Genomic DNA, 27,489 nt, shown 5'->3' with positions numbered 1-27,489 from the left:
AAAATTAGGCGAAAATTAATGCGCGCTGTTGTCATCCATAAAAATTACTTGCCGTGGCCTTATATACTTTGATAACGTAGGGTGCAACAGGAGGAGATGTGAGAAAGATATTTGAGTAAGCCTCTTAGCTAGCATAACACTTGGTGGGAGACAAAATACTGTAGAAAAGTTACGCAACAACAACTGTGAAGAAAATTAGTTCAGTTTTAGCGACAATGTTTTTTACAGATCCTATGGTGTAAACAACTAATAATATTTATCATCCACCCTCTTTATGATTCATATTGCAAATCGTTGCATGATATGTACAATTCATTTCACTACGTCCACTTTAACAGAAAACAAAATGATGTTGCAAAAAAGAAGATAATACATAAAGGTGTTGTTTTTCACGGTCCCATTTGTAGTATCAACTTTGATAAACATCTAACGTTATCCACACAAGGTACCTCATACGTAGCATCACCATGCAACAACATGTAACGACCATATCTTGTTACTATGTACTCTGTGCTCAGTAAGTGTCTGAAATCTCAGCGCACCCTAATAAAATTTAAAAGTTTATTGCAAGTCCCTGCCCGTAGGCTAATTGCAAGTACATGTAACATGAAAATAAAAGATGGACAACAGGATGGGTAACAATATAGTATGTGACCACTCTAACTACTAAACACTAAATTCTTACTTATTTGGTTTGACTTCATTTTCTTGAAAATAAAAGGCTTAACCTGACATAATCAAGGGGTCAGTACCTGGCCTGTGCATATCGAAGTGTAGTGCGAAAGCAATTTTGTATGTACACCCTAGCTGTTTTCTTCGGTTAAAACTAGCTCACAAGTTATCGCCTTAGATTCGAGGATTGAGTGAACCGAATTGAGGGACATCATGAAATGTCTATGTTATCGGGAGACAAATACACAGAGGTCAAGCTTTACGTAACTATGTCGTGGCCTAGCCTGATTAAATCGCTTTTGCCGGCCGCCCAACATCCAGCCGGCGGACTATGTAGGGAGCCCCCCGGAGCTTGGGTTACATAGGCTAGTCGTGGCCGATATACTAGTACTCAGTCAACGTGGAACTATAGACATTCTTGCTACCTTCTGGTACCAAAATGAAGCTTTTCTTCTAGTTAGTGCTTTTTTATGGTCAACTACAAAGTAACAAAATAGAAATCTAATGTAACGAATTAATCATAAAATTCTGATTACGAAGCAAAAAGGGCCCAGCATATATATATATTTCTAGACAGTTGTTACCTGCCTCCTGTTACTGTATTGCAATGAGTATTATACTTGATTGTACAAGCAATTAGCCTTCGGGCATGATTTTGCAAATAAAGTTTCCATATATAAGTAAATCCGTAATACCCTATTAAAATCCAGGTGGGGCTAATCGTAGGTTTCATTATCTTTTCTAGCGACAGTTCTGTAGTCTCTACCTATTTCTGCAGTTATATAAGAGTTTTCCCCCCATCTACCCATAGTTAAATGTCCTAATACCAATGGTATCGTGCCCCCTCATAACCTATGGACCAGTTAAGACGCCCTATAGGCTCAGTGAAAATAAATCTTGTGCAAATACCCTTTCTAAATGTCATGATACTCTGCCGGGATACTGTTTTGCTTTTTTGTTTTCACAGAGAAGGTTCCACGAAATTTTAGATATACCAGCTGCGACTTTCGATTGATCTTCATTTTTAGATCGTCTTCATAAAGATTGTCTTAAGCCCCTGTCACACGTGGCCTCCCGAACTATGGTTGGGAGTAGATTGTGGCGAGGTTGGCTACTGTTCGGCTGCGCCAGCCGCATGTTTCAAAACCTTCGCGGGAAACACGAGAGGTTGGGCCAAAGTTGGGGACTGGTTGGCTGGAGGATGGGGGTATTAGTCAGTAGCTGTCGGAACGTGGTTGGCAGTCAAATTTGACTCTAATTTAACTCAAATTCGATTCCCATCGAAAGGCAAGCATGACCTAAATATGGCCCGACTGCTCCCAAACTACCACCAACATTGGTTGGTTGGTGGTCGGGGGAAGGTGAACGTTCTGAATGTGTGACAAAGGCTTGATGCAAGGTTGTTTCCACTAGCCTCTACCAGGCACCGCGGATCGCTGGGGTCGCGAATTGGATCTTCTATGGCCCGGGATCTTCTCTGGTATACTATCCCTTTATTTCGGCCAATTTCTACTATTTTATTTTATACGCGGTGACTGGTAGAGGCTAGTTCCCAGAACAATGTAAATCAATCAAAAGCCCAACATACTGCGACACAATAGAGTCTCGGGTTACGACAAGTCGTATTCTCTCCGCCATATGTGTGTGTGTGTTTAGGGTACATGGATCTGAACCCTGTTGATTTACTCCCATTGAACCACCAAGTCTCGTATTTGCCTACGAACGTTCTTTTAATAAAAAATATGAGTGTGGTAAAACAAACAAAAGGTGGATTTTCGCTTAAGCTTTTCCAACACGTGGAAAAGTTCTCAAAGTTAAAATAATAATGACTTGCGAAAATAATAGAATATCAAAAATCACCCCAAATATTCCTATTTCACATTTTGTGACACAGAAGGGGAGGGGGGCGGCCAGCCGGTCTTGTTATGGTTACCGTTATTTTGTCTCGCCAAATACTCCGTCTCAGTTGTTCGCGGACGACTCGGGTATAAATATTGATCTTTCATGGTACGAGGAGCTTCTAAAGATTTGTCTGAAAGCGTGCAAGGCGATGCTCTTTGTTTGTGGAATGTCTCTGTCGGTCAAAGACGAATCTAGAACACCGGAGGCCAGTGTTAGGCGACAGCAAGTAATTTTTATGGATGGCATTAGCGCGCGCATTAATTTTCGCCTGATTTTGAAAAAAAAAAGCAAGAAATTTTGTTGCCTTCTGCCGGTGGTCAACGTGCCATAAATGGACAGAGATGTCTGTTGCCATGCCGGAAGGTGGATGGCAGATAACTATGAAGAGAGGAGACAAGAAAAGGCTCTGATTTAATGTTTTGTTTCTTACTCTGATGCAGTGATATGTGTTGCTGGCTGTGTATATGTGATGTTCCCACTGAATAAAAATTTTGTACAATGGTTAAATTTTAAAATTCTAAGATGTAGGAACATTGTTTTTTTTTTTCGGCCCGCCTTGTTTTTTTTGGCCGCTCGCGTTAGATTTAGAGTCTGCGGAGGATGCCCTCCATAAAATTTACTTGCTGTGGCCTTAATCTAAATAAAGGGATTAATTGTGAGAGAAGTCAAATGTCGTTTAAAGGCCAGACTCTGATATTTTTCGTGGAATAGTAGCTAAAAGCATTTGACTGGGAATTATTACATAGATTCTTTATTACCTCCACAAAAGTACAGGGGCTTTCGTATGGTCTACTATATACAACTAAGATCGAACAAAGCTACATGAATACATGTATGGATAAAGTTATTTTATTTACAGAATATGTGTGTGCGGCACACTACGTACAGAATATATGTCAGTGGCAACATTAAATGTTTAACATGCGGTTCCTAAGATTTAAACATTCCTTAATGTATTTCTCTATTTGGTAACTGTATGGATTATCTCCTCTTAAAATGTACTGGAATTTATTTGTTGAAATCAGTTGAACAATCGGCGCTTATCATTATATAGGGAATAATCAATTTTAAAATGGCGCATACATGTTCGAGAAAATGTATCAACAACAAGAAATCGATGATTCACATATTTGTGAAGTATAAAAGAGTTGTTATGATTTTTTTTGCTATTTTCATTATTGTAAATTTCTCTCATTATTGTAATTCTGTAGCTGTGTACGTTATTTTACCACTGGCTTCCATAAGGCAACGGACATGAGTATAGCAGAGGGGGTTAAAATCATCTTTATTGCAATTTTGAGACAAACTTACACAAGACGAATATGTTAAAAATGCCTAGGACGACCCCTTCTCTGGGTTTAATTACCCAGGGGGCGCAAGGTAAACTTATAGTTGGTGTGCGTCAGACAGTTTAAACCTCAACAATGCTTAAAAATTCTAACAAGTATAATACAGTTAGACAATGGCATGCTAGCATATTGCACCTAAATACTTATTGCACTATTAACCACTTGCGAACAGTCCTGAGGGAGTTTCCCAGCCCACTGTATTTCTGGCACAGTAGATCACATATGAAGTGCAGATAGCACTTTTTCCTAACCTGTTTTTCAGTTGACGTGCTTCACGGTCTTTGTGGCTACCAGGACACAGTGATTTTAACTTGGAGGTGTTCTTGTTGCTTACCCACCCCCTGCTACCGATTTATATTTATAAAGAACTAATAGCAAAAGAAATATCTCGGCGGGCCGGCCTTTCTTTATTGTTTTTTTTTTCTTTCACACACAGGGAAGTTGAGGGAAATGCCAAAATATTGCACTTGTGTCAGACAAATAAAATGTCCCCGCTTTTACTTAACTTCTACGAATTGACGAGTGCTTTTTAGGCTACGATGATCCATTGAATGAAACTCATCTACACATAGACGCACTTATCATAGTCTACTAAAGGTTTTTTTCGCTCGTCTTTTTTAGATATTGCTTGAAATCCTTTTTTTTTATTTATTCACATATATTTATTGAGTACTACTATTAGGCAAAAAGCACAGATTGCTTATGTAACGCCTTCTTCTCAAAAACATAAAACGAGAGTACAACACAATGACAAAATACATACATAATTACAAAATGGATAAAAAAATGAGTATAAACAAGACAAGTTGGAGATCTATCGATTACGAGAATCTACCTGTACAGTAAATAAAGTTTTGAACCACATCAAAGACATACTGGAAATACTTAATCCCCCACTTCATCCTCCGCACATGAAACACTCGCCTCAGATGTAAAGGACTCAGGTGTTGGCTTTCTACCGTTAAAACTCTATGTCTATTTTAGGGTACTTGGCTTAAGGGAGGCCTTAGTTTGACGGGGTTTGCAGGTATAGTCGTGCTAGACGTGTTGTCCATGACTTAGAGTCTCATGACCCGTACTATCGTGTTTCGCAAAATAACATTCATGCTTAGGTTTAGCTTTATCCTCTTTTACAATTACTCTGTGTATTCGTGCCTAAACGCACGTATGCACGCACACATACACATACGCCACACCACACACACACACACACGCCACACCACACACCACACACACACACACACACACATACACACGCGCGCGCGCACTTGTAGACACACACACAGACACACACACACACACACACACACACACACACACACACACACACACACACACACACACACACACATATATAGAAAGAAAGCGAGAGGCAATGATCCAAGAAACACATGAAGACCTACAGCGCACAATAACACGCATAATTGTGTGTATTTGCCAATGCAATAATGTATAGTGATGAAAGATTCGATAAATCCATATGTACGTTTTACAATTAAACAACCATATACCAATCTACGACCACCCACAACAAACAGCCAGTTCAAAGGCTATCGCATCTCTGCTATCAGATCTTATCTATTGATTCCTTTGTTCCAATGTGTGTGGTGATGATGGTATATTGTTTGTTTTGTGTCCCTTTGTTTTGTTATTTTATGATGTGCGCTCCTGATTGATCTACACAGGCCATTAACATTCCGCACATTTAGTAAAAATACTGTCTTTTTACGACTGTTTTGCGCGTATGGCTATATATTACCTGTGCAAATATTTGCACAATAAACATGTTGACACCCACACAAAAAGTCATAAAACAGTACAGACCAAAATAGTGAGCAAGGAATGAACAAGTAGCGAGTTTGACATGTGCTGGGAGGTATTGTAGTTTCATTTATTGATTTAGGGGCGTGTTTGTAAAGCACTCATGCACACAGGTACAGGCCGTGCACTTTTCTGAACTTCTATATTCTCTCACTCTCTCGCTGTCTCTCTCTCTCTTTCTCATATTTAGCTTAATTTCACTTTTTTTTAACCCACATTGTTAGTCTGGTGGAGACAACATGTAACGAATAAAAGATTATGTTTGGAGATCTAGAGGGAATATGACAATTGTTTTTGTACTCTAACAATAGATCTACCTTGCAGTAGAACAGAGATGGTGTCACAGAAGATAGGTTTTCGCTTTTCACAGATCACTTACTATATGTATACAAGACATGTTCCCTAGTTTTATTGAGATATTTAACGTTAGATAACAAAGAAAAAATCATATTCCATGCAACTCGATAAACCAATGTATTATAAGCTCCGCGTGTTCTTGCACCTACAACTGTGTTAAAAAGCGAGAAGTTGAACCTGTACATATTAGGATACTATAAATTAAGATGTCAGACTTGTATCCCTGTTATTTCACATAGAACGTTATCACTATAACCTGTACGTACTTTGTAAGGGTATAAATGTACAACAACTTGAGGTCTTTCATTATGTTTACCAAAGGAAAACATGTTGTTTTTGCTCAGTTTCTTCTTCTTCTTCTCCAAACAGTGACCTCTGACCTGAACCAATGTTGTGTCTGTTGCCAAGGTTACTAGTGTTGGGTTACATCAAGTTGCAATTTCATAGCAGGAGGGATTTAGACTTCTGTCACCATATATATGAATGAGTTTGAGTAAGAATTAACAGAGCTGACCATATGCGAAGGTAAACATTATGAATTTGCCTTGCAAATGTTACCTTTCTAGTTCAATCTAAGGGACCACAAAGACGTGGCCACAATGACTAGGTGTCCTTATAAGAGGTGGTAAGTTACCAGTCAGGTTTGAGTGTGGCTGTATGTTGCCTTTATAGTTACCGCTGTATTCTAACTCTGTTACAGCGACCGGTGGTGACAGGGACCAGGATGGGGTGAACATGACGTCACCATCAGACGACCTGCTGACGGAATTTCGCTTCCTGATCTGCAGACTCTGCAACCAGCCCCTCCACCGTCCCAGAATCCTCCACTGCTGGCACTACTTCTGTCTCCACTGCATCAGCGGCCATCTTGAATCGAACGACTTCGTCCAGTGTCCCGTGTGTGACGTGAAAACTCGTCTTCCCCACAAGGAGGGGCTCAGCGGACTCACGCACAAAGCCGGAGGGCTGCTGTCCCGCCTTTCAGAGACTTGGAGCAAGATTTCTGACTGCGATTTGGAGACAGAAATACGCCACCACTGTCACCACCTGGCAAAAACTATCTCCGATCCATTGCAGTGTCTCGTGCCGTCCACGCGGGTTTGTCATAGCTGTGAAGAGTTCATGTGCGAGTACTGCTCCCCCTTACACCTCATAGAGATGCATTCCGAGCAGTATTACCTCTGCAAACGGCACGGCGAGCCAGAGCTAGCGTTCTGCGAAGACTGTCGCGTCGTGGCCTGTTTCATGTGTACGAGGGAGGAACACCTGTACCACGACACGTGGGGGCTGGTGGAAAAGGCGGAACGCTACAAGGCAGAGGTGAAAGAGCTGATCGAGAAGTGCAGAAACAGACGCTGGCGCGTGGAGGACAACCTGGAAGCCAGCGTCAGAAAAACTAAGAGTGAAATCCAAGAAGAAGCGAAGAAAGCGCTGGAGGTTTTGACGATGATGGTCAAACAGAGAGAGGGAGAGTTACTTGGGCAAGTCGACCAGTTCGCTATGGAGATGTGGATTAAGATACACCAAGAGAAGCAGAATTCTGAACCTCAAACCGAAAGATATGACGGGCTCGTCACGCTCGGAGAAAGCCTGGTGGATTTTGGGAGCAGCCAGGAGATCGTCACTACCCATCAGCACTTGCGGTACCGCCTGTCGGGGGCCATAGCAGAGCAATCGCCGCTGCAAGTTCCAGAAATGCTGCGGAAGGAAATCTCCTTCGTCCCGGCGGATCTACGAACTGTCGAAGAGGAAGAACTCATTGGCAATCTCAGTTTTTCAACAGATGGTCAGCAGGAACCGATACGGGAAGATAGCACGGCACCGGAGAAAGCAGAATCACGTGAAGATGACGTGGAATCACGTGATGATGACGTTGAGACACGTGACGACCCCGTGATCCCCACGTGGGCTTCTGCAGAATCTCCCACTGAAGAAGTCCCTCCACGCAAGCGTAAGATGAGTCTGATGGGCAACATCTTCAATATAGGACGCGAGTTTGAACGCAGGCGATCCTTGGACACCATTCTTGACGAGACCTCCGATGTCAAGGACACAGGTTCGGACCCAACTTTGCCATCCTCCAAGAAAAGACACTACAGCGCTGAGGATTTTCGGCGAAATACGGAAGAAGACGAACAGGCACAAAGCGGTAAAAAAGCAAAGAACAGAACGAGAAAACTGAGTCTACCGGCGACAAGCTTCCATCGCTCTATGGAGTCCTTAAATACAGGAAAGAACAAAGAACGCGCCGTGTCTGCTGGCAAACCTGGAAATGGCAAGGAAAAGCGATTCTCGGTCTTTAGCTTAAGTTGGAACAGACAAGAAGCGCCAATTGTTGAAGATGTCTTGGAAGCTCAACACGAAGAAGCAACTGAAGAGAAGAAGACCATAGAGCCTAAGCTGAGCAGCAGCAGCTTGGGCAGTTTGCTGGAGGACAGTGGGTCAGACAATGAGGACGAAGATGAGGAAGAAGGAGGAGACGATGGAAAAGATGAGAAAGGAAATAACAAGAAACCCAGATTCAAAGTGAAGAATCTGATGAAGAAAGCCAAAAGCACACTGAGTCTTTTGCCTGTAGTAAACACGGAACCAGACGACAAGGAGCCGAGCGCTTGGAATGACACACTTCGCCGTAAGAAGTCAAGTGGTGACTCCAGTCTGAATGGGTCCATGACATTCAGCGATGTCGGAGACACGAATGAGTACGACGGGAGTCGCAAGAGATACAGCATGACCAGCACGGGTTCAAGCGCGACGATAACGTCCACGGGAAGCGAGGGCGAGAAGACCTTGACGGGAGCAGATGTCAGCTGGGATCGGGACGGGGCTTCATCGTCCTCGTCTGAGAACCGAAAGAAGCGTGATCCCAAGAAATGGATGAGCAAGAGGAGAGCGGACATCAAACACTTCAGCAGACGGATCAGCGGGGACTTGACAAACTCTCTGAGAGCGTGGAATAAAGCTCAAGAAGAGGAGAACGAGCAACGCGTTCACCCCTGGGATGAGACTCCCGCCAAACGGTACGATTTGGAGAAAGTCTCCGAGATAAATTCTGAAGACTCGGATGACCAACACGAGTCAACAAACGGCACCGAAAGCGGCGCCCAAAATGGCGTCTATGGCCTGGCGGGAAACCGGAGGGTGACATTTGACGACATTGATGCCGATCTGAGGGAAATGAACATCCAATCAGAAAGCGACAGCGACAGCGAAGTCGAGATGAAGCAATCGGAAATCGAAGCTTCTGTACCGAACATCCGACGAACATCCGACGAAAATCAGACGAACATCCGACAAATATCCGACGAACACGCGAAACTTGCCGACGATGACGAACGAGCCAACGGCGATGATCTTGCCGGCCCCGCCGTGAATGGATCGGCGCCGTATATTCCCGTCACCAGAGCCACCAAATACGTGCCCCGGAAATGGTCCCGCTTCAAGGCTAACTTCAGCCCACTCAAAAACGAGAGGAAAGCGTTTGAATCGGACAAGGCAGAACGCCAGAACTACTACAGCGGCCGGCGATTTAGCATGTTTTAGAAACACAGAGAAAATGTTGTTTACGGATATTTATTATCGAACTTATTGTCCCCACAGGTAGAATACAGTTGAGATGTGAGAAAAATCGAAAGAAATTGTATTCAACTTGTACAATTTAGACGTTATAAGTTAGAAAAAGTGTTGTATACTTTGTTTCTTTGGGCAATGTTTATTATTTTTTTGCGATATTCAGATCCATTTTGCATATCAGCAATATATGTGAATCAGACTGTACACGGAGCTGCATTATATCCGATAATATCTTATTTATGGATGGATGGAGCAGGATATCAAGATGTATATCAAAATGCAAAAAAAAATGATATGCATAGGTCAAAAGAATTGCCACAATATATATGGTATCGATATCAGAAGTATATTATATCGCAGGGGTGGTTGTTTTGTACATGTTAACAAGAATAGTAAATTAACTTTGCATTTGATACGGAATTCAAGAACACTGGTTAAAGACCTTTAATTTGATATACGGATTTCAGGGTTCAATTTGAACCGTTGGACAAAATAATTAATCATGAAAATGTCTCTCACCATTCACTTGATATCGCCTTGCGTTAATATCCTATCAACATAACACATCTTTTTTAATTTTGAATACCCCCCGCCAATGATTTGGAATAGCCCTTTGTATATTGACTGTACAGTATGTCCAATGGGATAATACTGCATCAGGATGGCCTCATTACATGATGTGGGGGGTATTTAATTTTTAGGAATAATGGACGTTATATGCAGTTATTGTCTGTTTTAGTACATGTATATCGTGTTATTCTATTTACGACTGTGAGATATTATTTCATAGAGGAAAGCTTAAGAAGAGATATAAGGGTTATGTGTATGGTAAAAGAAAGGAATCATGTTACAAATCGTTTATGTACCTAGAGCAGTTGGTGACCGGTGTTGCAAAGCATATGGCTAAAATAAAATAAGGTTAAACATATCTTTAACATTTTTCAGTTACTGTCTTTACATTTACAGTAGGTAATAATAAGGGTAAAACTGGATAAAAATACCCAGACTTTTATTGCGGAAACACAGTCGAAGATTCGGGCGTATCCTTCTGAAATTGCAACTTCAAAGAACCACCTGCAGTATTCTGATTGTATATAGAGGGCGCTTCCTACTGGCTGAAAAGAGCAGCTATCCTACTTGAAGCATTACAGTAGCTTGACGCGATTGGTATTGAATGTGCAGAAATTAAAGCAAGTATTGTATTCAGCTAAAATCTTTACATCTGTGAAGAGCTTGCTAATATTTTAGGTTAGGCTGTTAAATAAAATCCGGATAGTGTGATTTTTTTCCTCGGCTACTATTAAAGTTTTCTTTAAATTTCATCCCCTTCCTACCCGCCTTTTTGGCTCGACGCCAATTTTCTGGTCATAAGTTTTTCTATAATACAACTTTTCTTACACAATAACTGAAATGTCCTTGCAACTTATGTGCAATAATTTTCCATTGAAACACCAAAATGTCCGCTACACATGTAACTTGTAAACTTCATTTGTCTAACCTTGCGCCCTCCTCTTAGTGCTGCATCAAGAGATAAATGGCTGACCTACACTTTATCCAAGCAATCTTTAATCTTGTATATAATAAAGATGATTTTAAACCCCTCAAATAGGCCAATATACGGACATATTGACTAGGAGACTCGCCTATATTGAAGAATGCACCAAATTCTGTGGATATCCGGCTGTTGCTATTTGAATTCTGCCAGGAAGCCATACAGCAATGGTTGACCAGAGGTTATCAAAAAACCATTAAGAAGACAACATGTAACTTGTGTGAGTATAAAAGTATATGTGCTCTTAACAAAAGTTGGTAACGCTTTATGGCAACGTAGAAGGGGTCTGTTGTGACTAAAAGGGTAAAGTTGTATTCCCCGGGTTTGATAATCGATATACATTAGCGGTGTTGTCCCAGCCGGTTATCGAAAGGTGGGTGTTTCAGTGAACAACGCTCTCCCCATTCTCCGCCATGTTTGAACAACCAGCGATCTGTCATGCCTGTACAAACCGCGCGGCGCCGTTGCCTAGTAACGGACAAGGTTCAGGCGACGCCGAATGGCGGGTCAGTCGGGAGGGGGTCGGGCACACACAACACGGCACCGGCGTCGGAAAGGTGAGAGAGCAGGCCCCCCGGCCACTCACAGATCGTACTGACAACGTTCAGCAGAATGCCTTGGCCAAGACATTTCGTCTGAAGGCTACGCTTAGAACCGTTGTACCAAGGAAAAGGTACTCTCTCTCAGCAAGATTTTCCCCTCACCCGTACGTCTTGTCAAGGAGGTTTAAAATCAACCTTCTTGGTCTTGTACAGCATTTCTCAACAAGTAACATCGCTGCTGAGCACTAGGTATCATCTTAAGGCAGAACAGGCCCCATCCGGTGACCTGTGAGGCCGGGATCGGAAGGAAAACAAGACTTTAAGGACCTTCGGTGAACCAGACGTTTATGCCAGGCGTTGCCGAGAAGGGTGCCGCAAACCAGGATGTGTAGATGGGGATGCACTACCACGGACACGGTATGTACACTCAACACCTCAGCCTAGGTCTACCTGCTATATACGAGAGGTTTCATTCAAAGGCCGCGCAATTAGTACTTCATGTTTAAACTTGAGCCCCTCTGTCAATTCACGGTCAGACATATCACAACTCAGTCCTGTTTGGTGCCACAGCAGAGCGGTTCGTTCTTCTGTGTGTTGATCTAAACGATTTTTCTGTTTGACCTTAACACCTCGACACCTTTCTGTGAACTTAACCAGATGTTCTCCCCTGACAGTACTTTTAAGACGAAGACAAGTTTTAAGCAGTCCTGACGCAGAATATAGCGTATTTATTGCTGTATAAGTTGGCCGCAATGCTTTCTTTTCAGAACACCTCCAGAGAAAAGGTACACAGAAATATGTGTGGATAGCGACAGTGAACAAATGTTTCTATGATCATTAGCTATTTACCACAAACAAATAATAGCTTGAACGACAGCAAGGAAGAAAAATATTTTCTTTTTACTGTGAGCCGTACCATTCTACAAAATTCGTGGTTCCTGACGAAAGTAAATCGAATCCGGGATGATACTTTGCTCTAAATGTGGTACATGTATAAAGGCCGTGTACTTTGGCAAGGACGTTATCATACGGTTCCATCAATATTCACGAGATCTAACCCCGTATTTGATTAAGACCAAGCCCGTTGAAGCCACTATGTTTGTATAATCCTCGAACAAACACAGTAGCAGCAATAGCAACCTAATAAAAGTCCAAAACACAAAACTATCCGTCAAATACACGCCGTGAACCTTGTTATATGTTCTACGTGTACGTGTACGTGTTGGCATTCGGGCGGTAATTCTTCTATTGAAAAACGGGATAAATTGCTTAAAGACGAGCCGGAATTCGCCTGAGAAAACTGTCGGCTGTTGTACAATAGAACCTAACACCTGTGTTAAAGAATACACGACTGTGGTTGTTATGACATAATTGAGTAGCCCGAACACCAGATACAGAACCGACTAACTAGATACAGTACACGGTGGACGCTTGTCGCAAGTGGGTCAAGACAACGTTTACTAAACAAGTCGTTTTTGTACACAAGTTAGAAGTTAGCCTTCACCAAACTAAAACAACGTGGGCTCATGAAAAGCAGTCGAATTTAGCCAAATACAAAGAATAATTGGCCAACGGAGTTCAGTCACACTAAAGTTCATTTCCCGGCACAGTTATTATCCTTCCAGCTTCCTTGACTCTGGAGGCCAATTCTTTATTTCCCTTTTTACCGAATTCTACGATCCGTACCCCCTTAGGAAGGTCTGGTGGAGGCTATAGCTAGTTAGAGGTAGTGATCCACAAACATAGTCAAGCAACCAAAACGTAGTCAACTATTTTAATAATATTTATCACCTTTAACTTCACTACCAAATGCAAAAAAGAACCATTTCCCTACATACATCGGTGAAGGTTAGACATGCAGGTAATGAGATACGCCCAAAAAAAAGTTACTCGAGCAACTGGATATTATTTTGGAAACGGTCAGACGTTTCAGGTAGCATCCACTACCTTTCGTCAGTGACACTAGAGAACTTGTGCAGAAATGCAGGTTTATAAGCAAGAACAATTAATTGAATTTCCCACACAGTCTGGGCAATAAAAAAGTGTTTTGAACCGGACGTATAGTTTTCTACGTGTTTGACAGGTATCATATTCAGCTAAAAGCCACTCCACGGTTGTGTAGAGCTTGTTAATGTTTTACGCTCGGCTGCTAAGTAAAATGCGAATAGTGCACGCGTGAAACGAAGGTTGATATGTTAGACCTGTCGGTATATTGATTTTAACCCCCTTGATGTACGTATGTAAATCAAATGAAATTCAGGTATGAGCAAAAAAGATTCAGTGGTAAATTATTAAACATACATTGCCTTACAATATCAATGTATCAAACAGGATTAAACTTGAAAGCTTTGGTATTTTTTTTTCTTTCTAGCGCACGAAAAATATACAAATTTTTTAAAGTTATTAAGTTCTCTATTTCTTATCGTTCCTCGAAGTAATACCATGGTAATACCTAGAGTTTGTTTCTCGCTTGTATTTCTCTTGAGTTGTGTTGTGGTAAACTAAGGTCGACTAAAACAGTTGATTTTGTAAAGAAATAGTAAAGGAAATGCATCAATTTCGTTCAAAACTTAATTTTCTGCGCTGTCTACCTTACGGTGTAAGTCTAAACGCCTCGTATTTACTTAGATATGTACAAGGTCGCAACAGGCCACATGTTGAGTACAGAGGTGAGGTGAACATACAAACAGTGACGTTTCAGATGTATGGACAGGGTAAACCTAGCAGGCAACCTGACTCGACGCGCGGTCACTCATGCATTCAGAACACAGCTGGAGGTGCAGAAATACGACCCGCCGACAGGTGTCGCATTTCCTGAACCAGTGTCGCTTGCAGGCAATCGTGGCGAGTGACATTGAAAATTTAGAGTCTTCAAAGATACGTAGAATTTCATTGGGCACGAGTCTATGACCAATCGAGGCAAGTATAATGTGGCAAATTACAAAAGACGTCATAATAAATAGAATGGCGCTTCAGAATGTAACTACGATGCTCTGACTAGTCTAATTAATTGTTTATTTATTTTACATCCCTTCAGAGCTACATGTGTCGATACTGCGGAACCCGTTATTGCAAGGAGTGTCTACATGGAGAGTTCCCAGGAGAGATGAAGGCACCCGACATATGCCGCATGTGCAATCAGGTAAAAGTCGCCAGAGGGCGTCAGTTACTAGTAACACAAACAGGTGACCACGAACGTCAGGAGGTCTCAAACTAGACCTTAACTTTCGTATTCCCAAGACCTACTCATATACCAAAAATGGTATCACAATCACCAATAGCTTCTTGGGTTATGCTGGCCAAAGTAAGGGGAAACATAGACAGACAACAAGCACTGGCAGAGGTAACAAAAAAGACTTAATGATTCGAAGAGATAAAAAAAATTGGCAATACGTGATATTCCAATCATCACTGATCATACTATAGGTATATCATACAAAGTGAAGAAACGTCCAAATCATTGCTCTGTTACGGTAGAACTATTTGTTATGAACGAACGTAAAGTGGACAAACTATGTAGTTATGTACGAACAGTAGATAATAAATATATAGAGTATCTCTGTAATACATAGACTTTTAGTACTTAGCGTTAGAATGTAGCGTTTTAATGTTCAATGCTATGTTTTAAATCATCTAGGCTACATATGGTCGCATGTGCATTTAGTCCATCTGGGCAAGAATATGCAATAAAAATTATTATTATGTTCTCAAACAATGTATTCTCTTGTTCCAGCCCAACTGCCAGGGCCAGCGGGTAGAATACGTCCCTGGGCACGAGTACCCTCGGGAAGGCGACAAGAAACGGGGCAAATCCGGCAAGAAATCGGGCAAAAAGGGCAAGAAATCTGGAAAAAAGAAGGGCAAAAAATCCGGGAAGAAGGGAAAGAAATCTGGGAAGAAGAAGAAAAAGAAGTAGCAAGATTTTTCTTAATTCCTTGTACTCCGTCCTCATCTCGTACCCAGAGTAGTTTGGTAGGATGAGAGCATTGGAAACCGTATTTATAATCATCGTCATAAGTTCATAACTTTATTAATGTTAATAACCTTGTAAATGGCTCTATGTATATTTCAACTTAGCAAAACGTATATTACAAAGTAGCCAACAGTGACTGTGGTCTATTTCTAGTGTCAGTAAAGTTATGTGCCAAAAAACAGGGTAAGAGGTCAATTGGCAATGTGTAATACCTTGTTAAGAATGTTGACAACAGAATGTTTTTCAGTATAAGGCCATGTTGATTTGATTATATGGATGACATCCGCGCGCGCATGAATTTTCGGCCGTTTCCAAAAAAAAAAAGTTTTCAACCATACTGTAAATCGTACGAAACAGTTGCAAAATGAGCAAAAATATACCGTAAGTTACAAAAAAATAATAAATAAAAACTATACCAATGTCGTAGAATGCCGGATGCCAAAATCAAACAAAAAAAGACGAAATTGTAAAGAAATGAACTTGAAGACTAGATTATTCGCCAAACCATATTCTGCCCCATTTGTTCAACCCTCATGACCACGTAGATTTCATAATGAAAACAACTTTTTTTTTTGCAAAACTTTTTTTTTATTCGCACGCGCGCATCAGTTTTGGGGTTCTCGGAGGATGTCATCCATATAATCAAATCAACATGGCCTAATATCAAATTTGCTTTGAGGCCTCTTCTTATGTTGTACATGCAGAAGGAATTTCTCACTATGTGGAATCGCTTTTGATATTTTGATTTTGGTATTTCCACTTTTTACAGAATGATGGTATATTAGATTGTTCAAGACTGTAGTAGTCAGTATTCTACGGTCATGATGATATTTGTTCAATAAAAATGAAGGTGCTTTTGACACCCTAAGTGTTAAAATCAATTGGCTTCTATGTTTCTGTCTACATGAAAGATTGTATTAAGATATGGAAACTTTTTAATTGAAGTTACTACAAAAGCTTCATAGTCAGAATAAGTTTGATGCAACAGGGCAAAATAAAAAAACAAAAACAACAAAAACAACAAAAAAACAGGCCAAGGCACCCTGATACTAGTGGCCGGAAATGTTGCGATACAGGTCAACCTATTTACACTGGGTGATAATTCATTAAGTGAATTTTGATCTTTTAATGAAACCACTGCATTGATAGATTGAAAAAAAAATAACAACAAAGAAGACAAGAACTTTCTTCAACTGTTGGGGCCAAAATATGAGCATTTTGGATTCAGAACCTAAAATCAACCTTCAAATCAGAAAAAAAATGAAGAGGCAATTTCCTGAAACCAATTGATTCAATTGATGTGGCCATAGGTATCATTTTTAAATCTTGCTGCTGTTGTTCATCATTTCAGCGCTGCACTCTATCTGCTTAAATATGAATGACAAGCTGTGGAGTGTCATACACCCTGGTCCTGTCCTTGGTGCTGAACACGGCATCCCTCCACACCTTCCAGGCCCTATGTCAGGTTTTCCCTCAGAAAAATGAAGAAAATCTTCCTTGTATCATCATATCTTTGGGAGTGCTACTCTTTTCTCCTTTTGTACGAATTAGGCCACACTGACTTAATTCAATGGATGACATCTGCGCGCACACATTAGTTTGGGGATCTTTTTAGAGGATGTTATCCATAATCCTTGCATATAACAAAGAGTGATGACACCACTTACCAAATGCATTACATTTTTCGGCTCTTGTTTATTGAGTGTCACCTAAATACATGTAGTATTCTTTTCTTCTGGTCTACTGAGTGTATATCAATGTTGGCTTCTTGGGGCCACAGATTTTAGTGCCGTTTAAGGATGCCTTTTTTGATTTGCTAATTTACAGTCAAAATATATTGAGTGATAGTGCTTTATGCACTTGGCTTCAGTTTTCCAAGATACAGTAGTGCATGATTTGAAAAAGGTCTTCATTCTACGAAACATCAATCAAGTAATTACATGTAACATTTATATCAATTTCTCATGTACATGTGGTACCAATCTAATATAGGAGCAACCCATCATTTTTTCCAGTTACAACTTTGCAAACACTTAATCATCTATCGTGCACATTCTTTGACTTTTGGAAAATGAAACATGGAAAATACCTTCCCACCTCTCAAAAAGCATCTATTCATAAACATAGGTTCAACAAGATAATTTCTAAAATGTTTGATGAAGATGTACATGCAGTATGTGATATTAAGGTTCAAACATTACAATATGTTACAATGAAAAAATGACTGTAACTGACAGTTTTGGTGTATCATGCCTATAGAAACAGAAATGGGTACTGCTCCTAAAACCACATGGTGTTGGAGGGACTATTATTAACTATACTGCTTGCCACTGTATACATGACCAATATCTGAAACTTGTTGTTGTTTTTGTTGTTGTTTTGTCGTCTACTTGAGCAGTGACCACTTGATCTGCTCCTTGGCGGACTGTAGAACCTGCAACATGGAAACCGGTAGGTCTTCAGCCAACTAGCAGGAAAAAACAAGGACGAAAGAAACGGGCAGACAGACAAGGGAGCGAAAACAAGGAAAAACGATGTTAGAAGAAGAAGCAGAAACACAAGAAAACTGTTATAAGCAAATTAAAAGGAGACAGCAAAGGAATGAAAGAGAACAAGGACACCAAGTTAACGCATTACGATATAAAGACCTGTAGTATGAATCTTATTTTGGAACCTGGGGAGGGGGGCTTTCACCTTAGATACAATTTTAAGCAAATATCTCTAGAGAAAAGCCACCTTCATCTTCCACTAGTGATGCATACCTAAACCCAATTTTAGGTTCAGGTCCGGATTCAAGTCCAGAGGTTTAGGTACCTAAAACCATGGCATATGCAAAATTGCATGTTGGCAACCTTGCAATGTTGTCTGGGTGAAACTTTGGCCACATAACATGGAGGCCGGTACTTGACATTGCCCGATGGCAATGTTTTCTTCATTTTGCAGCAAAGATTTTGCAATCTACGGAGGGTTTTAGGTGGTTTGGAAAGAAAAGGGGTACGTGAAATGGTCTTTTATGGTAATAAGTCCAGACTCGGTTCTTGACTTTTAGGTTTTTTTGGGCTTGAACCTAAACATTCTTACAAGTCCGGATCCAAGTCCAGTGAACCGGTATGCATCACTATCTTCCACCCATTGTGAAAGAACACACCGTAACAATCCTTACGCATACAAATCTATCTCCTTGTCACCATTTTTCAAAATAATATCACACCGAAATCCAAGCTACTAATATCTTTTGTTGACCGACTTAGAAAACGGAGGGTTACCAGTGTAAGTAGACAAAGTTGGTCAGTAAAGATGTTAGTTACCAGTAAAATGTTACAGGAAAGGTATTGGGTGTTTATAATTAGGTGTGAGCTTTGTTTGGTGTTGATAGTATGAGTTAAATTGCCAGGCTGAATAAGAAGGCAACAAGGATGCAAAAAGCTTTGTAATATGGTTTGATACCGGTAACACAGTTTCAAAGCCAGCTTACAACAGACAATGGTTAGGCAGCAGTTGGCCACAGAGTTGAAGTGTCAAGTCTTATTTCACAAGAACACTTCTGACAAGCTTTCAAAAACATTTAAAACAGCAAGCACCCCTTAAACCATGACTACTGTTGTATATCACCATGTTTGTAACCTAAATGTTGGTTTAGGTCCACAGCACCAGAGTAGGCATGCAGAGAAAAGTATTTTGAGCCCTTGAAATAAAAATTGTATGACAGCCTACAACAAATGTGATTGTGCCATTACCAGCTTGTCATGTGAAGCATCTTCTTTACTTACTTATCTATTTTAGATATGAAGAGTTTGAAATAGAGTGGCCTAAAGTTAGCACCTTCTGTACCTTAAACCCTTTTTCGACTAGCAGAGGGAGGATTGCGCGACAGCAGGGTTAGAGAATCAGTACCAAACTTACCGTCAGCTTTTGGGTGATTTGCTGATTGGATAGGAAAGAAAAACCAGTCATGATCATGGCAATCACACTGCTGATCATATGACTATTGTGGCAGAGGCATGCTCTTATTGGTTGTTGGTCACATGATTATGGCTACTCAGGCATGCTTTCTCATTGGTTATTGGTCACATGGTTAGAGATACGTTAGAAACATGTTGTTTTGAAGAAATAATTGTATTAGTTGCAAAAATGAAGCTAAGTGAGCTGAATCAGAAGTTATAAGTTTTCTTGAAAAGGTGCTTTTGTGTACAAAACAGAATCAAAGACAACATTAAACATACATGTATTACCAAGAAACTAAGGAGTCTACATTACGCAACCTTTTAGTTTAAATTTTTTTCTTGTTTTTACTGTATTTACCCTAATAATTCCCAGCCTAAGGAAATGTGGATTTTGACCATTCACTACATCATAAAAAATGCAATTTCAAAATCTAGAATGCACAGAGTTCTGTGTAGATATTTAAATGGAAACAAGAGATGTAGAGCTTTGATTTAGCCAGTCACTATTGCCTGTACAGTGTATGTTCCTCATAGCATTCTTATTGGAATATGGTAAACACACAGCCTGTAAAAGCTACTATAACCTCAGTCAGTTACTAAGTAACAGGCAAAGAATACCAAAGATCTGCCATGGCCAATCAGAGCATGCCTTTGACCATGGCCAATCAGAACATGCCATTGACAATGGCCAATCAGAACATGCCTTTGACCATGGCCAATCAGAACATGCCATTGACAATGGCCAATCACAGCATGCCTTTGACCATGGCCAATCACAGCATGCCTTTGACCAGGGCCAATCAGAGCATGCCTTTGACCATGGCCAATCAGAGACCATGGCCAATCAGAGCATGCTTTGACCATGGCCAATCAGAGCATGCCTTTGACCATGGCCAATCAGTGCATGCCTTTGACCATGGCCAATCAGAGCATGCCTTGGCCATGGCCAATCAGAGCATGCCTTTGACCACACTGGTATTGTCACTGGCATACCAGACAGGATACCTAGTGCCTAAAATTGAATCCTTCAAGTTAATTCTCTGCTAACAGTAACTGTAACAATTTTTGTATTAACTTGTTGTAAAATGAGTTTTCCATCACTACCAACTTGAAGCTAGAGTTAATGTGGTTAGTACAGAAGAAATAACAAATACAGTCTACATGCTTTCAGCGAGCAACACAGGGAGAAGAGTGAAAAGGGGGTGTTAGTGAGAATGTTAGTACTTTTGTTGGACACAGGGATATCATATGGTACATGTACGTTTGGTAAAGGGAAAATTCCAGTGTATGAGTCATTGGTAAAGGACTTCACATTGTAATGTTCTTATTTCTCCAATTGTTCTTATTTGTTTCTGTAGGTCCTTAAACGTAATATAAAGCTAGGAATCAAACAAATGAAACCTCTTATTTATTGGTTATTCAAGTCATGTTATGAAGCTGCTTGAGTGCAAATAGCAACAGTGATAAAGCACTTCATCATAAGATATACTTTACAACATAGCCAAGAATGGTTAAATACCATTTCCGCAACTACATGTAGAATAAAGTTCAAGGGTGTCACATTTGGGACATTACTGGCAAAACACCACAAACGTATTCAAACCCTGAAGAAGGTAGAAGGAGATTTTACGTTCAAAAACCACATTTTTGGATAGCATGTTTGTAACTGTGTCAGCAGTGTTGAATGAAAGCGATCAATTTAAATTCTTTGCACACTTCTAGTTCCACTGTTCTCCTTTATAAATTATGTACCTTAACTTCAAAGTTTTCATCTAGTCTTGTTGGTAAGAAGCAGAATACCAAAGTGTTGAAGTCTATTCTACAGTATAGGACTGACCAATCATGTGCAATGAAAGAGCAGGTGAAAGCCTATTGCTGAATTCAAAATGTAAACCACCTTCTCATTGGCTGTTACCCTCCCTGACAGTTCCTTTTTTCAACCAACCAGGTGTTGTGTCCTTTATTAATTTTTTCACCTGATGAAACGAAAGATATCTTCAGAAAATATGATGATACTCTATTTAAGAAGCTATAGGAAGTGTGACTCGTGAATGCCACGCTAGCAAGGTATCGTCACAACTAAATGTAGGCATTGTTACAACTAAATGTAGGCATTGTTACAACTAAATGCAGGCATTGTTACAACTAAATGCAACAGAACATACAATTATACTACGTGTATGTTTGGAAAATTTGAACTTACGAAAAGACAGCAAATTAGGTTCGAAAAAGTTAAACAGAAAAAAAGAGCACAGCAATTCTGATTGAAACAAGAAGAACTGACCATTTTGTTTCAAAAGTGCACTGTCGGATGAAATATGCCAGAGAGTACTTGAAGCCTAAGTAATTTTAGATGCATTGGAAGGGATACAAAAACAAAGGCGACAGAAATAGTAGAGGATTTGAATATAACAGACATTTTTGTCTGTTATCTACAGTACCACTCTATTAGTCATAGAAATATGAAATGGCTTGGTTCTGCCTAAATTAAAATTAGTAAGAGCACAAGAAAGCTAAAACATAAAAGTGGAATGGATACAGCAAAAGGAGCAAATGGGTATTCCACATAATGAGTCACCACCCCCTTAGTAGACCCCTTACACAGCCTCTTACCTGGCAGCCCCCCTCCCCACATGCTGGTACATGTACTATTCTAACATATTGCAGGACTTGACCCAACATACCTGTGCCACTGTCTGCTCTGTCAAGGGAACGTCTTCAGTCTGAAAATCGAATACAAAGTAAGACAAAAAGAAGAAATTGTTCTTTTTGTCATGCTCAACTGAGGTAAACCATGATGCTTGGTCAAGTAGCTTATAGTACAATGTGCTTTCGCTCCAGATGACATTTAAACTGGTCACCCCTACTATTCTAAGTGTGTTCATGGGTTCCCGTTGGCACCAGAGGCTTGTCGGCTTTGCATCACCATCTGAAATGACTGCAATCCCTCAAGACATGTCTGAATAAATCTGAAGAGGTTTCTGGGGTTATAGGGTAAGTCTGATACAACATGTGTTAACGTCAATTACGACCCACTTCGTCTTAACACTTTTTATAGTATCTCCTATCACTTCAACAGTGAAAAAATAACCTCTGCTGTGTTTTGGAACAAACTTTGTAACACGAGTTAACATGGCCATACACTCCCAGACTTCTATTTAAAAAAAAACTTTAAAAGTGATATGGGGCTCGAAGATATTAAGTACATGCATAATGCAACAACATGCAACCTGTGCTCAATGCATTGAGTGCTGAACTATAACACAGTTTAACACACACATTATGCCATCCAGGTGCAACACAAGTGTATGTTACCATGATTGGTATGGATATCAATGCATGAACTTCATTGGGTCATCCTCCAAGATCTCATCCTAAATTGTGGGTTAAACAAACTTTTTAAACCTATTTTTTTGCTCAGAATATTTATGTGCAAAAAAAAAAACATCAATGACATTGATACTGGTACATTTCTTTGGCTATGTCTTAAAACTTTCATTTCACTGATGATAATAATGATGAGACAAGGATGAAAATTAGAAATAATGTTTGAAATACTTACTCGAAGGGCTACTCTTTGCACAACAGCATTGGGGTCTGCTTCCAATATGATCCTACAGTTAGAAATATCAAGAACACTGCTAAAGAATGCTAAAAAAAATCAAGAACACCTTAAAAATGATGAATAACACAGAACATGACAAAAACATACCTTTATAAAAATGGTAGACTAGTACATGCATTCAAGTGTTCCTAAGATGTTACAATTCATCATACAGTCTTTACCATAACTAAAAGGACATTAGGACATTTTCGATGTGGAGTATGAAGGGAATAAAAAGTACATGTATCAATGTTAGAAATACCCATCTGCAGTCTGCATATTGCAGTGACATATTTAATATTGCAGAAGAAAAATTAATTAACCTGCAATTTTGTAGACTGATTTTGTATATGCCATGGGTTTAGATCAGGACTTTTAAGTGTGTATTTGCAGAAAGTATTTCTGAACTGCAGACAAAAATTTTGACATTCTGCAATATTGCAGAACACTGAAAAAAGTATTTCTACCACTGCTGTATGCAGTTTCAATATGATTATGAGTCAGTCACCACCCACCCTCCATCAACTATTTCATCCACAGCCAGGAACACTCCATCCAGATTGTCCATCAAGGCTCGCTTTTCCACGTTTTTCCTGGAGAAAGAAGTTTCAAGTACAGAATTTAATTTTTGAAGAAAAGATACATTAAGCAACATGCATTATATTCAGCATTTTATTCAGCGAATAGATAATGATTGCAAGTAAGACCGTTTTTTTTTTACATCATAAGCTACAGAAATTTTGTGCCAATTGTGAATGTAAGAGATAATATAATATAATATAATCACTTCAATACCATCTTTATTGTGGGAAATTAAACTATATCGTGCAAATGTGACAGTGTACAAATTTCACTATGGTAATTAGATTATTCTGTTAGCACGTCGGCAGAACGTATTACACCTGCGCGAAACCCCTAATGTATTGTACATAGCACCTCGGTTGAACGTCTCATATAAGGTCGTATTCGCACATATAAGGTTACCATCCCGTCTGTAGTTTCCAAATGTTGTGTCGGAAAAGTTATCCTCTGCAACAGGCAAAATTCTAATGCAACGTTAACCAAACATCCAACGAAAAACGTGAAACTGCAGGGTTCTGCGCAGGCGCAGTACGTTCTGCCGACGTGCTCATAATGTTAATGTTGATAAAACTTGCGACTTGAGTTGGTTACAAACCTGAGCATTTGTGAGACGGAGTCATACAGACAGTTCAACACACTGGCAAGGATCAACTGGAAAACATGGGCAAAGTCAAACATTGTTAGAAACAGTAAACTCAGATTTCGGAATCATAATCAATATCAATTTGTTATTCTGCAGGTAACATTGAAAATAACATGCACCGGTCAAATTTTACATGCACCACTCAGAATTAGGAAGTATGAATCATACTAAAAACTGCACAGGAACCATTGTTTTATTTCTTTTAGGCCACACCAAGTAAATTTTATGGATGACGTCCGCGCGCGCATTGATTTTGGCCTGTTCCTAGAAAAAAACAAGAAATTCCGCTTCCTGTAACTATGACCAAAGAGTCACGACAGCGCCGTTAGATTGACGTGAAACCCGTAACGCGAAAACAGGACAGGACGATAACTGCTATTCCCCCTGATTTATTGTTGTTTTGATGATGAATAAAAGACTTCTTGCTTGTTACACTGTCACCTCATTCAATTTGTGTCCTAACATTTGTCGTCTCTTAGTATATTTCTAATCTAGGCATCTTGTTTTTTAGGGCCCTTCTAGTTTTTTTTCGCCCTCTCGCATTAGATTTAGGGTTTCCAAAGGACGTCATCCATAAAATTTACTTGGTGTGGCCTTATACTCCATAGGTTATAACAGTCAATTCAGCTATAAAATCCATATACACTTGCATGTACATGTATATATAAACTCAGTGCATAGGACAGTGCCAGGTAGACATCAGAAATACATTTGTACCTGCACAGCTCCAATTTTACCTGCACTAACCTGCATATGCAGGTGGTATTTCCAACCTAGACTCTGAATAACAGTCCACTAGTATTTGGCATGTGCGATCGCAACCTGATATATTTTGACTCTTGAAAACAACAGCAACAAACAAAAAAACAAACAGACTGTTTGTACCTCATTCTCATTAGAACTGCCCATGACGTAGAAGAAAAGATCCACATTACTTCGGTAGACACATGTGATGCCTTCCAACATGATGATTTCAGCTATTGTGGGTGTGGAAGGAGACAAGAAACATTTGTGACAAATAAGACGAAACACTGACAGCATATTTGTATTCATCTATTTACAAAATGGTTGTGATGGTTTCATTTTTGCAGTTTTTGTGGTAACTTCATAATAGTGAATTCGTGACACCACAAATTTGTGTTTCTAATGTATAACTAGTACTTACTATACTATACTATTACAGTATAGTTTCCACTGCCACCTTAAGTTAAAACACTGCAAAACCTCCATCTCCCTTCTACCATAAAATTATGTCCCCATGAAAATACATGAACATACAGTAAAAGTACAATTAAAAAAACACAACAAAGCCATCAGATTCATCATACTAGAAATTCATTTGCAAGTGTTTTGTGACCAATCGTTGCATAACTTTGCAAACCAGCTTTGAAATAATAAATACATGACACTCAGTATTCAACAAAATTGTAAAAGAATGATCATGATAATATGTTTCCGTAAATAATTTCATCAGGTTGGAAGATACTTACTTAGGGTATAGAATTTTCTTCTTACACAACCAGTAAGGTTCTCACTTGCTTACGTTTCGATGTCTATCAGACACCTTCCTCAGAGCTTCTCCCGGGACGAGGGGGGATACAAGCTCAGCCATGTTTGGAATTGCATTCTCGCCGCAAAAGCGCCACCTACTTTGGCGTTAAATAGCGGCGGGTTGCAGAACTCCAGTCAGAAGCTCTGAGTCTGAGGAAGGTGTCTGATAGACATCGAAACGTAAGCAAGTGAGAACCTTACTGGTTGTGTAAGAAGAAAATTCTATACCCCATGATAATATGTTGTTTCACAACAGAACAATAACAGCAGATATTGACAACTTTAATAATAATTTGTAAGCTTTTGTAAAATGACAAGTAATTACCATTTGCCCGGTGTGTTTTGTTGAAGAGGTTCTTCTCAAATGCTCGTTGTTCCTTAGACGTTGGGAATGTGTCATCGAAGTACTGGAACAAAAATTTGCATACGTCAGTGCTGTTGTTGACGATTTTTCTATAATACACTACTTGAGGCGGTAACATTTTGAGTTTTCGTATGAGTACTAATATAATTTACCTTGAAATCAATTCTTCTTCTTTGATTTTGAACCCAATTCTTCTTCAATTGCCTCGGCATGTTACAAATGAAAATCTATCCAAAGCTTCTTGAGCTGCGTTGTTCACACTCACGCACACAAATGCTTTTTTCATGTTTAGTGTATCATATAAGTCTTCAAAATATAATAATTTATTAATCTTATCCAACCTTTGCAATTATCCTTTCGCCATCATTGTCCAGGATGGCAACTGCCTTAATGGTGTACAGAGACGGTTCCTGAAATAAAAAAGGGGTTGAAATCATTCCCACTGTGTAATATAATCTCATAATAATATATTTTTCTATAACTTTTACATAATAATTTCACCACAAAATATGGGGGAGGGAGCTAACATCATCGTTACCTTCCCCAATTTAGGCTAACGTAAAGGACATTTCTAAGTGCTATGGTAACACAAAACACGATATATAGCTACTCAAACATCGGTTTAACACTTATAATCAAAATTGATAACGCAAACTGGCAGTTATTTCTCATATTTAGTAAAATAAGAAAGAACTGACCGGAAAACTGGCGTCCATGTTGGATTCTGCGACGTGGCCTGGTTTACCCAGGGTGCTTTGCGCAACTGCAGGGCAAAGCTTATCTCCAAGCAGATGTTAGGGCAACAACAAACTGTATTTTCAAAGTAAGGAACATAGGCACCAAGTTGCCGTTTGGGGTTGTATAAGGGTTAAAATGATGAACTGATGGAAAGGCTGCATTCCGAGGTGAAGAATATAAGTTTCTTTCTTGCTCTCTATTTATAAATCACAATAGTTGGGCTCGACTTTTAACTTTACATGTGGACCTCTCTCTCTGCATTTGTGTCTTTCAATGTCTTTGTAATCGAAGATTGGGCCACACCAAGTAAATTTTATGGATG

The 27,489-nt window shown here is 39.8% G+C and overlaps 3 protein-coding genes across 7 annotated transcripts in view; 2 read left to right on the top strand and 1 right to left on the bottom strand.

The window, feature by feature from the left end:
* Window positions 1-10,376, top strand: part of LOC109475873 — a 12,952-nt gene extending 2,576 nt beyond the window's left edge. Inside the window, exons 1-2 of one of the 2 annotated variants that reach the window (XM_019776681.1) lie at window positions 5,388-5,799; window positions 6,802-10,376. In XM_019776681.1, coding sequence (XP_019632240.1) covers window positions 6,837-9,644 — 2,808 coding nt within the window. In that variant the 5' untranslated portion in view covers window positions 5,388-5,799; window positions 6,802-6,836 and the 3' untranslated portion in view covers window positions 9,645-10,376. Of the gene's footprint in view, window positions 1-5,387; window positions 5,800-6,801 lie in introns of those variants that run through there. The other variant, XM_019776680.1, reaches the window with a different exon arrangement.
* A 1,265-nt stretch (window positions 10,377-11,641) lies between these two features.
* On the top strand, window positions 11,642-15,987 carry LOC109475771 (cGMP-gated cation channel alpha-1-like). Its single transcript, XM_019776530.1, has 3 exons — window positions 11,642-12,185; window positions 14,806-14,910; window positions 15,502-15,987. The coding sequence occupies exons 1-3, from the start codon at window positions 12,153-12,155 to the stop codon at window positions 15,682-15,684; spliced, it is 321 nt and encodes a 106-aa protein (XP_019632089.1). The 5' UTR covers window positions 11,642-12,152; the 3' UTR covers window positions 15,685-15,987.
* Window positions 15,988-17,416: 1,429 nt separating this feature from the next.
* LOC109475832 (coatomer subunit zeta-1-like) lies at window positions 17,417-27,235 on the bottom strand. 4 transcript variants are annotated; one of them, XM_019776627.1, is made up of 10 exons: window positions 27,128-27,235; window positions 26,771-26,839; window positions 26,391-26,472; window positions 25,400-25,491; window positions 24,467-24,522; window positions 23,805-23,882; window positions 23,248-23,299; window positions 22,370-22,408; window positions 19,645-19,665; window positions 17,417-18,175 (listed from the first exon to the last, which is right to left on the bottom strand). In XM_019776627.1, exons 1-10 carry the CDS (start codon window positions 27,143-27,145, stop codon window positions 18,128-18,130), a joined length of 555 nt encoding a protein of 184 aa, XP_019632186.1. In that variant the 5' UTR covers window positions 27,146-27,235; the 3' UTR covers window positions 17,417-18,127. The 4 variants fall into 4 exon arrangements, with proteins under 4 accessions (XP_019632186.1, XP_019632184.1, XP_019632187.1 ...); XM_019776625.1 differs by lacking the exon at window positions 19,645-19,665 and having other exon boundaries at window positions 17,417-18,208; XM_019776628.1 differs by lacking the exon at window positions 19,645-19,665 and having other exon boundaries at window positions 17,661-18,175.
* Between the last annotated feature and the right edge of the window lie 254 nt (window positions 27,236-27,489).

Source organism: Branchiostoma belcheri, unplaced genomic scaffold, assembly GCF_001625305.1.
Source record: "Branchiostoma belcheri isolate BF01 breed outbred unplaced genomic scaffold, Haploidv18h27 scaffold35, whole genome shotgun sequence".
NCBI classification, from domain to species: domain Eukaryota; kingdom Metazoa; phylum Chordata; class Leptocardii; order Amphioxiformes; family Branchiostomatidae; genus Branchiostoma; species Branchiostoma belcheri.
Note: the sequence above shows the minus strand (reverse complement) of the source record. Positions and strands in the feature narration are given on the sequence as shown.

What these genes read in the sequence shown, in the direction of transcription:
- LOC109475771 (XM_019776530.1), top strand. Translation starts at nt 12,153, where the DNA reads ATGTGTAGATGGGGATGCACTACCACGGACACG. An exon ending in GATGCACTACCACGGACACG is followed by an intron (nt 12,186 to 14,805) that starts GTATGTACACTC and finishes ACATCCCTTCAG; the next exon opens with AGCTACATGTGTCGATACTG. An exon ending in TATGCCGCATGTGCAATCAG is followed by an intron (nt 14,911 to 15,501) that starts GTAAAAGTCGCC and finishes CTCTTGTTCCAG; the next exon opens with CCCAACTGCCAGGGCCAGCG.
- LOC109475832 (XM_019776625.1), bottom strand. An exon ending in GCAGTTCTAATGAGAATGAG is followed by an intron (nt 24,523 to 25,399) that starts GTACAAACAGTC and finishes CATGTTTTCCAG; the next exon opens with TTGATCCTTGCCAGTGTGTT. An exon ending in TGCAAAGAGTAGCCCTTCGA is followed by an intron (nt 22,409 to 23,247) that starts GTAAGTATTTCA and finishes TTCGATTTTCAG; the next exon opens with ACTGAAGACGTTCCCTTGAC.